The sequence below is a fragment of the Ovis canadensis genome, chromosome 3 (genome assembly GCF_042477335.2).
Source record: "Ovis canadensis isolate MfBH-ARS-UI-01 breed Bighorn chromosome 3, ARS-UI_OviCan_v2, whole genome shotgun sequence".
Classification (NCBI taxonomy): Eukaryota; Metazoa; Chordata; class Mammalia; order Artiodactyla; family Bovidae; genus Ovis; species Ovis canadensis.
The window spans coordinates 224499460-224514244 of NC_091247.1; the positions used below are offsets into that span (position 1 = coordinate 224499460).

At 49.1% G+C, this 14785-nt stretch overlaps 1 protein-coding gene across 3 annotated transcripts in view; it reads left to right on the plus strand.

Moving 5' to 3' along the window:
• Positions 1 to 13077, plus strand: part of MEI1 (meiotic double-stranded break formation protein 1) — a 55532-nt gene extending 42455 nt beyond the window's left edge. Inside the window, exons 22-31 of one of the 3 annotated variants that reach the window (XR_011255351.1) lie at positions 208 to 312; positions 2252 to 2362; positions 2634 to 2794; positions 5010 to 5091; positions 5280 to 5455; positions 8541 to 8618; positions 9195 to 9301; positions 11628 to 11756; positions 11956 to 12068; positions 12871 to 13077. Coding sequence is in view for 2 of the 3 variants with exons in the window: in XM_069581678.1 (XP_069437779.1) it covers positions 208 to 312; positions 2252 to 2362; positions 2634 to 2794; positions 5010 to 5091; positions 5280 to 5455; positions 8541 to 8622; positions 9195 to 9301; positions 11628 to 11756; positions 11956 to 12068; positions 12871 to 12916 (1112 nt within the window). In the remaining variant the exon portion in view is untranslated. Of the gene's footprint in view, positions 1 to 207; positions 313 to 2251; positions 2363 to 2633; positions 2795 to 5009; positions 5092 to 5279; positions 5456 to 8540; positions 8623 to 9194; positions 9302 to 11627; positions 11757 to 11955; positions 12069 to 12870 lie in introns of all 3 variants that reach the window. The other 2 variants (XM_069581678.1, XM_069581679.1) reach the window with 2 other exon arrangements.
• The last annotated feature ends 1708 nt before the right edge of the window (positions 13078 to 14785 follow it).

Here is a 14785-nt window from a genome sequence, read left to right on the forward strand (position 1 = left end):
TGCTTCCCATGATTTTAAAGAGGATTAAGTGAAATAATGAATTCTCTTACCCAACCCAGAGTTGGCACTCAGTCTGTCAGTTGCCCCTCTTCCAAATAAAGAAGACAGGAAATAGGGGTAAATCCCAATGAACTATTTACTGCTGGTTGGGTGGTGGTGGTGATCTGTCTGTCATTGCCCCTGACCAGCTCTCCTTGTTCCTAACAGCCTCTGGGAACCTGCCTTTGCTGTTGAACCTTCTCTCCTTAGTGCAGCTGAGGAATGAGTCAGAGCAAGAACTGGACAGCATGGCCATGAACCTGCTTCACCAAGGTGCTCTGGAACAGTGCCTGAGGGCTCAGGGCTGGGTGGGCTATGGGTCGGCCCTCATAGCACTGGCCTTGCTCCTTTCCTCCACCCTTTCACCTTTTGGAAGAAGCTGGTGGGTCAGTCTATTCCTGTGGGCTTCTCTCTCTTTTTTGAGTAGAGAGAGGTTTATTGCAGGGCCATGCAAGAATGGGGACTCATGCCCCCCACAAACCCAGACTCCTTGAAGGACTTCAACAAAGCATTTTTAAAGGCAACGTGAGGGAGGAGGGTAGCAGGGTATGTGATCAACTCACACACAGTTCTCTGACTGGCTGATCGCCTATGGGCTTCTTGATAAAGGACCCTCCAGATCTTCTGCTCGTCCTCTGGGGATGTTTGGAAAACAAAAACCAAAACAAGTCACTGTGACAAGCTCCAGAATCAAGAAGGCCTGATTTTGTTCTCAGCTTAGTCACTAGTTATGGAACCTTGGGCAGCCTCTAGCCTTTGTGAGCCTTTGGTTCCTCATAAGTAAGATAACAGTGTGTACTGATTTAGGGTTGATGTAAGGAGTAACTTTAAGTGTAGAATGCCACAAGGTACTTGGCACAGAGTAGGCCTTCAGTGGGTACTGTCTATGTATCCTTTATTTTTCCTGGCACAAGCTGTTCTCCACCTCACCCTGCAGCTGACTCAGGATCTGATGATCCAGTTCACAGATCTCTAGGCCTTTCCTCTCCCCATACCCCAAACCTTATTAGGATCTTTTACTGCTCACTGATGCAGCCACCAGTTCATAGGCAGCACCCTCAGGAAGATTTGTTGAGGAAAACTTGAAATTATTAGGAAAAAAGGTGTGTCTCCAGTCCCTGTGGAGTGTCGTGTCCTCTGGCCACAGGGTAGTATGGTTTTTCCCTGCCTGGAGCCCAGATCTCCTCATGAGAAGATAAGTGTCCAGCCTGGCCTGGTGCTGGTCATTGCCTGCCTATCTTATCAGGTGGCACTCAGCCAGGAGGGAGGTTTGTGTGTGACAGAAATAGCTGTCAACAGGGCCTCTAACAGGGAGACATAGCAGACTGAAGCATATTTGTGAAATGAGTATGTGTTTACATATAACCCTGAATAGTTTTATTGGAGAGCATTGAGGGTAGAGGACTGTGGTTCAGGGGTGGGGCTGTGGTTGGGAGGGGCCTGGTTGTCTGACTGATCATGAGCCATATAAAGTCAAGTGTGATATGGCTGCCAAAAAAGTGAATGGAGACTTAGGTAGGTTTATATCTAGGATGGTAGGGGCAGGGGAGCAAGGACTGGTAATGCCCAGGAGGAAACGGTTGTGCTCTGTAGATGTCTACCCCACAGTGTTGTAACCACTCTGATGAGGCAGGTGGAGTACGAGGAGGTGTTTAACCTTACCTTGAGAGATTAAGGGAGAATTCATGAGGGAGGTGACCTTTGAGCTGAATCTTGATTGCTGAATCGGAGGAAAGGTGTTAGCTAGATGGAGGTGGTATGAGAGAGAGAATGTGGCAAGTTTAGGGAACTGCACATCGATAGCTACAGACCTCCTCTGGGAAGGTGGTGAGTGCCTGTTGCTGGAAGAATTCAGAGATTTGATCGTCTTTCTGCTGATGGTGGCAAGTTGGCCTACGTAACCTCTGCAGACTCTGCAACCTGGAGTCTGGTTGGCACAAGGGCTGTCAGAGGCTGCCTTTTGATCTCCTAAACTTGTGCAGTCTGTTCGTACATGCACCGGTGGGCTGCTTGCCTGATGTTGTTCCTATGGAGAGTGTGAACATGTTTTGGGGTTTGTCACTACTTCTTTCCATTGGCAGTAACATCAGGGACACCAGGTTTGTTCCTGATCCCTAAGACTGACATCTGAAATTAGCCAGTTGAGGGCCATTAGCTGTAAGAAGTGTGAGTGCTAAGTGCTGGGGCTCCCGAGGACTCTGATCTCTTGCAGTGAGCAAGCTGTGTGGGACATGCAGCCCCGCTGACTCGGACATCCTGCAGCCCTCCTTCAACTTCCTGTACTGCAGCCTTCACCAGACCACGCTGGGCAGTCAGAGAAGAGGTACTGGGGCCCAGGCTGGCACAGTGAAGAGGAAGGGAGGGTGCTGGGCAGTGTCTGTGGCTCTTGCTGCCCTGTTCTTCCATCTTAAATAAATCAGGGTGTGTGTGTGGCTGGAATGGATGGTCATAACGTCCTTTCTGGTTCTGATAACCTTTGGCTCCGAAACGAAGCTGGGAGCCTCCAGGTGACCCTTTTGTTCATTCACAGAGCATATGTGGAGCACCTTCTGGGTACTAATTGAGCACTACCTGCTCTTCCCAACCCTCTGCAGCCGCTGCAGTGCTTCTGAGTAGCACGGCCCTGATAGAGCTTCTGGAGAAGATGCTGGCCCTGACCTGGGCTGAGGAGGGCTCTCCCAGGACCGGGCTCCTCTGCTCCGCCTGGCTTCTCACTGCCTCCTTCTCTGCCCAGCAGCACAAAGGCAGTCTTCAGGTTAGTCTCTAACCCCTGTAGCTTTGGGGCATGGGTGTCGCTCAAAGGAACGATGAAGATCCGAGTTCTGGTCTCAGCTCTGTGGCTTATTACCTATGTAACCTTAGTGAAGTATTTACCTCTTTGAGCTTCAGTTTCCTTGCCTACAAGAGAGTAACATGCAAGGCTGTTGTCAGGTTGATTTACATCGATCCATTTAGCACACATGGATCACCTCCATTCCAGGAGGTACTTTAGGAACAGAGGAATAAAAAATGAATACTGTATACACCCCACACTTGGGGAACTTGTGTTGTAATCTTTAAGAAAAGGCTTGAAAGGTAAGTATTCTGTGCCAGGCAAGGGGGAGAGCATGCTAGGCAAAGAGAATGAGATGAGCACAGGCCTGAAGTTGTACAAGACATGATTTATGTATTTGAAGAGTGGCGAGGTATCGCAGTGGCAGGGTGTGGGGAGTGGATTGTCCAGCTGAATGGGAAGGCAGAATCCAACCCATGATCCTGGAGTGGTAGGTGGTAAGCTGTGACGTGCCATACACATGGGAGCTGTCATGTGACTGTTAGAGAAGGTGATGCGGGGAACGGACGCGCGTGGGCTTATCCACAGCGCACCTCCTGTCCTCTCGGCCCCTCCCCCTTATATGACCTTGGCATCCTAGGGCCCTGCATGGGCTCCTCTGTGGGCTGCTCCACTTTGAGTGTTTCCCCTAAGGCTGGCTACTCCTGGTGGACGTAAACCATTGCCTAGCCCTTGAGGTATCCTCTCACTGTGCCCAGCTCTGTGCCAACCTAATGCCAGGCACTCACTCACTGGTATAGAATTGAAGTGAGTTTTAAAATCTTGGCTTCTAGACTCTCAGTAAACCGGCAGATCTACAGTATAGCAGATCCTCAGGTAGCTTCCAGTGGGGTCAACTTGGGACAGGAGCCTCTCCTGCTTTTCTCTGTTGGGCCCACCCCCACCCCTGCAGCTACCTGCCTGGATGGAAGCCTGCACCATGTCATCAGTGCTTCCCTGGCCCTCAGCTCACACCCAGCCAATCACCTAATTGCCTCTCCTCCAAGTCCTCCCCTCTGCCCTCACTCAGGCCTGATCATTTATCCTCACCACCAAGGCGGCCTGTTGACAATCTGCTGGCCCCAGCCTCTCCTTCCCACTGCCTTTCTATCCCCACGGCACCATCTATCCACACTTCCCCTCTGCCCACTCTCCTTCAGCACCTTTCTCTTCTCTTCATGGCTGCTGAGACCCTTCCTACTAGGCCCCTCTGCAGCCTTACTTCCTGTCATTCTGCCCTCCTCTTCAGAGCACGTGCTTGCTCTTCTCCCAGTTCACTGTGCTCTTTCACATCTCCATACCTTGTTTTGTTTGTTTCTGGTTGATTTTTAGTAGCTGTTATTTTTTGGACAGTTTTAGATTTACGAAAAAATTGAGCAGATAGCACAGAACTTGCACACAGCTTCCTCTACTAACAGATTAGTATGGCATCTCAATATCTTTATACAAGTTGGTTCTTCTGCCTAGAACCTGCCAATTCCACCAGCCAACAAGCATTTTTGAGGAATTACTTTGTGCAAAACTGTGATAGATCCAAGTGGAGGAGAAGCTGCCTGAAGGCAGCTCATGTTCTGGGTAAGGAGAGCAGAGCACACTCACAGCTTTGAACCTGTTGCCTAAACTAACCCCTCAGTTTGGTCACTGCTTTGACGTCAAAGAGCGCATTCACAGTGCTGATCCTCAGCTGTTCTTCACAATGGCTCTGGCAGGAGTGAAAGCTGGTGGTACTGTTCCCGTTTCACAGGTGAAGGACGTAAGATAGGCTGAGAGAGGTGCAGGGTAGTGACTTGTCCACAGCCACTCAGCTGGCAAGTGGCAGAGCCAGGATTTTTGAATCTGGGCCATCTGACTCCAGGTCTGAGTTAGGTGGATGATGGGCTGAGATAGAGACGGACCTACAGATAAGGCCGGGATCAGTTCCTCCGTGGTGTAGATGCTCTCTGAGGATGGGGGAAATTTGGGAGACGCAGGGTTCTCCAGGTCTGGGTTTGATTTTCCTCCTCAAGCTCCTGAATCCAGATGAGGTTCACAAGACCCTGTGTGGCCTTCTCTGTCCTTCTGGGTATGTGTATGAAGGTACGCGAGATACTGTGGCAGGTTATTTTCTCCCCAGGCTCCCAGAAAGTGGGGGTTATGCCTTTACCCCATGCTCTGCCAGGTTCATCAGACGTTGTCCGTGGAACTGGACCAAGTACTGAAGGCCCTCAGCGTCCCGAAGAGAAAGGCTGCACTGCTGTCAGGTGTGGGGCAAGGGCCTCCAGCAGGGAGAAGAGAGACCTTTCCCCTAGATACTGAGATGGGACCACCCCCTGAGACCAGCCTGTGGTCACCCCACTATATCTCCATGGTCTTCCCCCTGGAACAGAGCTGGGCACAGGGAGGTGGGGAATGAGACAGGAACTGGGTATAAGGAGTTGCCTGCTTTCAGCTGCCATCTTACGCTTCCTGCGGACAGCTCTGCAACAAAACTTCTCCTCTGCCCTGGTTGCCCTGCTGCCCTCAGGGGCCCAGTCACCGCCAGCCCCTGAGGACACTGTCCTAGCTCCGCTGGGAACATCACAAGTGCTGTCCCTGGTCATCGGACTGCAGAACCTCCTGGTGCAGGTAAGGCCCTTGCCAAGTGGGACCCTGGCAGTGGAGCCTGCCTCTCCCAGGATGACGGCAGGAAGGGGTAACTGCCTGTCAAGATCCTGGTATTCCCACCAAGGCCTGGAGAGTAGATTGATTGGTTTTAAAGTTACAGTGACAGAAACAAAACTCAAATTGTCTCATAGCTGAGAAGTCCAGGGGCCAAAACTGGCTTTAGGCACATCTGGGATCCCAGAGGCTCAGACAGTGTCATCACTGTCTCCTGTCTCTCTGTCTCCTGGCTCTGCATTTCTCTCAGCTTTCTTCTCATGGGATGGCAGGATAACCTAGAACAACTCTTGGCCTATATCCTTCTGGCAGAAAGAAAGTTTCTCTTTCTCAGTAGCCCCCAGAATTGAGTCTCATGAGCCTGGCTTGGTAATGTGCTAGTCACTCTGCTTGAAATAAGGGGTGCTCTGATTGGCCTGGCTTGTGCCTCTCATGAAGGATGGGGCATTATGGTCAACTATCCGTAACTCACACGGACTGAACATAAGAGAGGAGTGTTTCTGCAAAATAAAATTGTTCTCAGAAGAAGGAGGAATGGATCCTGGACAAGCAAAAAGTCGCTAATCTTGAGTACCTGGGAAGAAGTTGGAAGTGCCCAACTCTTAACTGGTTAAGAGTTAATTTTTGATTGGAGAAGGAGAAAGGACACAAGGCCTAGACTTAGGGGTTGTTAGGGAGAATGTTTCCCCTGTTATGCATTTCATTAAGATATTCACCACTTTTTTGTGCTAACTCAGTGCTTAGCACTCGTAAAGATACTCTGTACCCATATCTCATCAAACCCTCTTAGCAACCCAAGTAATCTTTTTATCTCCACTTAGCAAAATTAAGTAACCTTGGCCAGGATCCTGCAGATGGTAAGTAGCCAAGCAAGTATTCAAACCCAGATCTGCCTCATAACTTAACCTCCAGGTTGCTGTGTTCCAAAGGATAGCATGAGGTGAACATAGGATTTTTTTTTGTTGGGTTTGTTACCTTAAAAAAAAATCAGTCTTACTGAGATATAACTTACATGTAGTAAAATTCACTGATTTAAGTGTAATTAGATGAGTTTTGACAAGTACAGTTTTGTGAAGTGAAGTGAAGTGTAGTTGCTCAGTCGTGTCCGACTCTTTGCGACCCCACAGACTGTAGCCTACCAGGCTTCTCTGTCCATGGGATTTTCCAGGCAATAGTACTGGAGTGGATTGCCATTTCCCTCTCCAGGGGATCGTCCCAACCCAGGGCTCGAACCTGGGTTTCCCGCATTGTAGACAGACGCTTTACCGTCTGAGCCACCAGGGAAGTCTTACAGTTCACAGTTTTGTGACCACCACCACAATCATGGTATGGGTTTCCAGCACCACAAAAAGCCCCCGTGTATTGCTTTGTAATCAGTCCCCTCCCCATCCCCGACCCTTGGCAAACACTGATCTGCTTTCTGGCACTATAGTTGCACCATTTCTAGAACTCCATGTAAATGAATTATGTTGCCTTGTGTGTCTGTCTGCTTCAACTTAGCATAATGCTTTTGAGATCCATTCATGCTGTTGTGTGTATCAGTACTTCATTTCTATATATTGGTGAGTAGTGGCCTACTATGTTGCTATACTACAGTTTGTTTATCCATTTACCTACTGCTTCCCTGGTGGCTCACTTGGTAGAGTCTGGCTGCAGTGTGGGTGACCTGGGCTCAATCTCTGGGTCGGGAAGATCCCCTGGAGAAGGAAATAGCAACCTACTTCAGTATTCTTGCCTGGAAAATTCCACGGATGGAGGAGCCTAGCGGGCAGCAGTCCACGGGGCCACAAAGAGTTGGACATGACTGAGCGACTAACATAACACTGATAGCTGTTTGGGACTTCCAGACTTTTAGTTGTTATGAATAAAGACTGAAGTACAAGTCTCTGGGTGAATATCCATTTTTACTTCTCTCAGGTAAAATATCTAGGAGTGGGATTGCTGGGTCAAATGACATATTAGTTTTCTGTTGCTGCGTATCTACACACCATAAATGTAATAGCTTAACATAGCACCCACTAGTTATCTGACAGTTCTTTATGTTGGAAGTCTGGGTGGGCTTAACCAGGTTCTTCACTTAAGAGTCACAAGGCTGAAATCAAGTTATTGCTCAGGCTGGGTGCTTATCTGAGAGATCAAGGAAAGAAACACTTCTTTCTCAGTTTGGTGTGGGGGGTGCTCTTCCATCTCTTGAAGGTTGCCCCTATTCTGTCTTACATGGCCCCTCCATCCTCTAACTAGCCAATGCATGTTGAGTCCTTCTCACCCTTCCAGTCTCTCTGGTTCTTCTTCTGCCACTAGCCAAAGAAAACTCTGCTTTTAGAGAACTGGTGTGATCAGATTGGACCAACCCAAACAATCTCCCTTTTGCCATATAATGTAACCTAATCACAGGAGTAACATCTGGGAGCAAAGGTCATGGGACCATCTTAAAATTCTGCCTACAACATATGGTAAGCATATGTCTATAAGAAACCATCAAACTATTTTCCAAAGCCGCTGCACCATTTTGCCTTCCCATCAGGAGTGCACGAGAGTTCTAGTTGCTTCACATTTTTGCTAATACTTAGTATTTATTGTCAGTCACGGCTATTGGTGAGCATGTGGTGTTATCTCAGGGTGATTTTAATTTGCATTTCCTTAATGACTAATGATGATAAGGTCTTTTCATGTGCTTATTAGAGCATAAAATTTTGTTTGGTAAAAGGTTTTGCTTTAAGAAAAAACCTACCCACGCTGACTTAGATAAACTGCGTGGCTCTTACAGCATCTGTAATTTGGGAATCGCTTGAGGGGCCCCAGGGCCCACTCTTCTCTGGAACAAAACAGTCTGTCAAATGCTGGTAAATCATCAGTATACACACTGTGATGTGTGTGTGAGTGAGAGATGAAACCAACAAATGTCTTGATTTTCTACAGAGCCACAATCCCCAATCTGAAATCCTGAAATCCAATTGTTTTGAAAACCAAATGTTTTTTCTTGATTGGCAGCAAAATCCATTGATAGCAAAATCTGATGTGTACGTCTTTGGGTTTTGTTGGTTTTTTGCAGAAGGACCCTCTGTTGTCCCATGCCTGTGTCGGCTGCCTGGAGGCCTTGCTTGACTACGTGCATGCCCGGAGCCCACATGTCGGTACAAACCCTCACCCTTCTCTGATGTTCCCATGGGGGCGGTTGGAGGGAGCCAGCACCTGCCGTGACACCCTCCTACCCCAAACTCCCATTCTCTGTTCTGTGATTCACACTCTTCTTTTTTTTTGGCTTGTGGGATGTCAATTCCCTAACCAGGGATTGAACCTGAGTCATGGCACTGAAAGCCCAGAATCCTAACCACCAGGCCACCAGGGAGCTCCTTGATTCACATTCATCTTGTTTAATTCTTTTTAGCAATACTGCAAGGGCACTGCTATGTCCATCATACAGATGAGGACACTGAGGTTCAGGGATGTCAAGCAATTGCCCCACATAGCTCTTGCATGGCAGAGCTCCTCCCACATATAATGGGATATATGGTCTCCCTGTGCCAGGCAGCATGGGTGGATAGAAGCCCAGGAGAAAAAGAATCCCCTGGAGTCAGCTTGGCCAGTGCCCTGCCTCTAGTGGAGCAACCCGGTTTTGAGCCAATAGGAGAAAGTTTTCTTTATCAGTGTTCCATGGCCTTTGGAAAAGCAGCATTAACAACGCTGTAACTGGTGTTTCCTATAGCCCTCCATGTGGCCTGCCAGCCCTGGAATCGGTTTTTGATGTTTACTCTCTTGGAAGCTGGAGAGAATTCCTTCTTCAAACCTGAAATCTTGAGACTTATGACCCTGGTAAGTATAGAATGGATGTCTTGTGGTCTGAAGAATGTCATCCTCCAAGAAGCATAGAGGGGCTGGGTGGGCCTTCACCCTATAAGAAACCTGCTTAGAGGATTCTTCTAATTGCCCACATCTTAGCCCAGAAGACCTGGGCATTCTTTCTTATTCACGCATTAATGAAACATTGACCAGAGCCTGCCCACCACATGCCAGATCCTGTGCTAGCTACCAAAGATGTCAGTGAGCCAACTGTTCTTTCTTAAGGGTCCCTCAGTCTAGAGAAGGAGATAGACAAGGAAACTAAGACTTAAAATATGTTGTTATTAATGGAAGAGTAGAAGATAATGCTAAGTGCCTAGAACACAGTAGGTGTCTACTGAATAAACAATAAGGCAGTGAGCCTGTGAATGATAGTGAAACAGATCAATGAGTAACTCAATGGTTGGTGTAGGAACCCAGAGAAAAGTAAATTTTTTGTTGCTGTTGCGCTGGGTCTTCATTGCTGCTGGGCTTACTCTAGTTGCAGCGAGCGGGGCTACCCTTCCTTGTAGTGCATGGGCTTCTCATGGCGGTGACTTCTCTTGTTGCAGAGGACAGCACAGGCTCTAGGCACACAGGATTCAATAGTTGCGTCTCGGGGGCTCTAGAGTGGTGGCTCAGTAGCTGTGGCACACAGGCTTAGTTGCTCCGCGGCGTGTGGACTCTTCCCAGACCAGTGATTGAACCTGTGTCCCCTGCGTTGGCAGGCAGATTCTTATCAGTGAGCCAACAGGGAAGTCCCAACAAAAGAGTAAGGGTTTCTGCCAGAGCCGGGAGGGACAGTTAATACCTGTTGTTGTCAGTCACTCAGTTGTGCCTGATTCTTTGCTACCCCATGGACAGCAGTATGCCAGTCTTCCCTGTTCTTCACCATCTCCCAGAGCTTGCTCAAACTCATGTCCATTGAGTCAGTGATGCCATCCAACCATCTTGTCCTCTGTTGTCCCCTTTTCCTCCTGCCTTCAATCTTTCCCAGCATCAGGGTCTTTTCCAATGAGTCAGTTCTTCGCATCAGGTGCCCAAAGTACTGGAGCTTCAGCTTCAGTATAAGTCCTTTCCAATGAATATTCAGGATTGATCTCCTTTAGGATGGACTGGTTGGATCTCCTTGCAGTCCAAGGGACTCTCAAGAGTCTTCTCTAACACCACCGTTCAAAATCATCATTCTTCGGCGCTTAACATTTATGGTCCAACTCTCACATCCATATATGACTACTGGAAAAACCAGAGCTTTGACTAGACAGACCTTTGTTGGCAAAGTAATGTCTCTGCTTTTGAATATGCTATCTAGGTTGGTCATAGCTTTTCTTCCAAGGAGCAAGTGTCATTTAATTTCATGGCTGCAGTCACCATCTGCAGTGATTTTGGAGACCAAGAAAATAAAGTCTGTCACTGTTTCCATTGTTTCCTTATCTATTTGCCATGAAGTGATGGGACCGGATGCCATGATCTTAGTTTTTTGAATGTTGGGTTTTAAACCAGCTTTTTCACTCTCCTCTTTCACTTTCATTAAGAGGCTCTTTTGTTCCTCTTTGCTTTCTGCCATAAGGTTGGTATCATCTGCATATCTGAGGTTATTGATATTTCTCCCAGCAATCTTGATTCCAGCTTGTGCTTCATCCAGCCTGGCATTTCTCATGATGTACTCTGCGTATAAGTTAAATAAATAGACAGGGTGACAGTATACAGCCTTGATGCACTCCTTACCCAATTTAGAACCAATCTGTTGTTCCATGTCCTGTTCTAACTCTTGCTTCTTGACCTGCATACAGATTTCTCAGGAGGCAGGTTAAGGTGATCTGGTATTCCATCTCTTTAACAATTTTCCGCAGCTAGTTGTGATCCACGCACTCAAAGGCTTTAGCATAGGGAGGGAGAGTTAATGCCTATATATCTTTAATAAAGTTAAGAAACCACTCAGTAGTGAAGGTAACACTTTGGCCGAGCCTTGGAGGATTAATTGATAAGGAGAAGGGAAAGTATCACGGGCACTGAGGTGAGAGCAGCAGGTGTACGAGCACAGGGTGGCGGGCGGGGATGGGCCACACGCAGTCCAGTGTGAGAGGCAGGGCTGCAGGGCCAGCAGGGCCAGCTCTCCGCCTCGCAGTCCTCGTGACTTCACTGTCCCAAGACACAACCCTACCTGTGCGTACCAGTGCTGAGCTTCTTGAAGGCAGAGTTCCGTGTGCTTCAAATCTGTGTCCCCAGCCCAGTGCTGGGCATGGCAGGGACACAGGAAATGTTTGTGAATGGAGGAGATGCCGAGTCACTGCATGCTTGGCTTCTCTCCCTGGCCCAGTTTGTGCGGTTCCAGAGCAGCAGCATCCTCTCTCAGGAGGTGGGTCACGTTCTGCAAGGCGCAGCTTTGACCGACCTCTCTACCCTCCCTGGCTCCACACTCCAGGCTCTGCATGGCTTCTTCCTGCAGGTGAGTTGGGAGGGGATGCCATTTAGCCACTGGGAGGCCAAACCCTCTATACCATCTTCTCTTGGGGCAGGGTGGGAAGGGGGAGCTCTAAACACAACAGCCAGTGGGAGGTCAGGAGTGCAGGGGGTAGAGGGCAGAGAGGGCCTGTGTGGAGTGGGCACTGAGAAAGCCTGTCTTTCTTACCCTATTTTTTCTCCAGGTCCAGAGCATGGGCCTCCTGACTGACCACAGTGTGGCCCAGACCCTGCAGGCCTCCTTGGAGAGTCTCTCCCCCAGGGCCTCCCTGGCCCAACCAGCCCTACAGGACATGCTGTATCCTTTCTCTCATCTTGGAGCTTTGGCCTGTACATGGTCACCCAGGCCACGGGAGGCCGTGGCATCATGCTTCTGAGCAGAGAGGCGCTCTGTCTACAGTCCTGTCCTCTTAAGGCAAGCAGGGGTCAGTGAGAATAATTAACAGTGGGAGCAGTGACAATGACTTGTTCTGTTTGTTAAGTTCCTACCAAGGACCAGTCATGTTACATGCACTGTATCGAATCCTCACAATAGCGAGGGGTGTTAATACAGTAGTAACTTAGATCAGAGATGTTAAATGACATGCCCAGATCCACACTGATAGCATCAGGATTTGACTCCAGATTTTACCATCTCCAAAGTCATATCACCAAACTCAGAGGAGTGACCCCTTCCCCAGGAGCTTTGGAGAAAGTTGCCCAAGCCCAGTTGGCACAGATGCTGCCCTGAGTGTAATATGGGGGAGGCTGCTGGGTGTCTGGCAGGTCCCTGAGAAAGCCAGGGGCTGTGGCAGTGGTCACCCACCCTCTGAGGGGTTACTCCGGTGCTCCAGAGACACTTGGTCTGGAGTTGCATGTGCTGGGGTTGGTGTGGGGGTGCCTCTTCACGGACTCTCCTTCCCCTTTCCATGGAACAGTTCCCTCCTTGATGTATAGTGATTACTGAGCTCAGGTATTCAGGTCCCAAATTTAGAGTCCATCCCATTGTTCTCAGGAGCACCTCTGCTCTTGTCTACTTTTGCCCTTTTGGGCACGAGAAGCATGGTTCTCCCATGGTTGGCCCCACCTCTTTGCTGTTCTCCTCTCATGGTTGTTGCCAGCTGCCTGGGAGGGGTGTCTGTATCCCTGTCGCACATCAGAGACTGACCCTCCGGCCGGATGCCTAGAAGCAGAGAGAACTGAGACCCGGAGAAGACAAAGTCAGGGCACAATGGTTTGGGGGAAATGTATGACAACTGCAGCCGTTCATCTGGGGCCATTTACTCCGTTACTGGAACAGAATCAGGAAATAAAGTGAAACACTCAGATGCCTGTGTGGGCTCTCCAAAAATATGTCACTTTGCACTTACCTGGGCTCCCTCCATCTGGTTCCTCAGCCAGGATGGGTGGCCTCCTCAGGGAGAGAGGGGGCGGACTTGTTCTTGTTAAACCGACTGGTCGCCTCAGTTGAAGACATCAGTCAGGCTATTTCTGGGGCAGGAGAGGCAGAGAGAGGCCACATGTTTGGTGCTGCTGTGATCCAGGTGCTCTGGGATCAGTTTATCTGCTGCTTTACCTCAAGTCAAAGTGGAGAGAAGTATAATTTCCAGGCAAGGAAAGTGAGCAGGTCAGAACTTTCTCAGCCTTCCTAACTAAAGAAAGCTGTTCCAGCTCATCTCCTTCCTGGCTGAAGCAGGTCCCCTGTGTGCCTTTCACTCCTGGCTCTCCTTGGAGCGTGTATTTGTGCACCTATGTGTGCAGTTCTTCCAGTGTCTGCTCTCCACAACTTCCCACTCCTGTTCTGCACTCAGCTCACCCAGAGTGACAGCTCCCTTACTGACTGTCCGCCAGGGCTCTCATGGAAACTCAGCCACTGTTCATTGGTGCCAAATAGTAATAGAAACTCGGAGACAGTGTTTTGGGTGAAGTAGAAAAGAGTAGCTTTTGTTGTTTTGCCAGGCAAAAAGGGCCACACTGGGCTAATGCCCTCAAGACTGTGATTCACCCTGGAGGGGGGTAGTGAGGAATTTTATAGTCTTCAAGGGGCGGGGCATGATCCATGGACAGTTCTCAGATGGGTTGGCATCAAGATGAAGTTTCAGGTATCATCAGTTTTCTGGTTTCAGCTAGTCAATGGCCTGTGGTTCTTGTGGGCAGCAGTTTTCATTTGGTGGGGTGGGGGTGGTGGTCTGCTTCCTATAAAAACAATTTAGAAATGTGTCAGACCTTTATATCTTCCAGGGAACTAAGAGTTCGGTGATTCTGCTATGTGGCAGAATTATAGTCTAAACTGTTACCAGTTCCAGAAGGCAATGGCACCCCACTCCAGTACTTCTGCCTGGAAAATCCCATGGACAGAGGAGCCTGGTAGGCTGCAGTCCATGGGGTCGCTAAGAGTCGGTCACGACTGAGCGACTTCACTTTCACTTTTCACTTTCATGCATCGGAGAAGGAAATGGCAACCCACTCGTGTTCTTGCCTGGAGAATCCCAGGGACGGGGGAGCCTGGTGGGCTGCTGTCTATGGGGTCGCACAGAGTCGGACACGACTGAAGTGACTTAGCAGCCCAACAGCTATTTGTTTCTACATCTTCACCTTTCCCAATCATTAACGCTAGAGTCAGCGTTTTACTTCAAAAGACGAGGATACCGGGTTGTACACGGTTTCGGAGCTCTCCTCGGGTCTGTACTGATGCTGTACAAAATCATAGACCAGGGAAGAACCAACGAGCTTCGTTTAGAATTTTCGTGGATTGAAGCGGCGAGCAGGGGATGTCCCACCTCTGCATTGCACATTACTTAGAAAAAGGGGTTAGTCACGACCCACTAAACTGATTTTGACAAATGCAGTTTGAAAAACATTCAGCTGACATAACAGTTTCAGGGAGGGCGCTAGAAAGACCGTCCGGAAGGGATCACGGCGACAGTCAGGCTGTTTTCTCCAAACCGATCTTAACACGCGACAAGTGCGCCAGCTAACCGGCAAGGTGGGCGGGACCGGAATCCCACGGACCTCAGGCCGGGCAGGTGCCTCCGC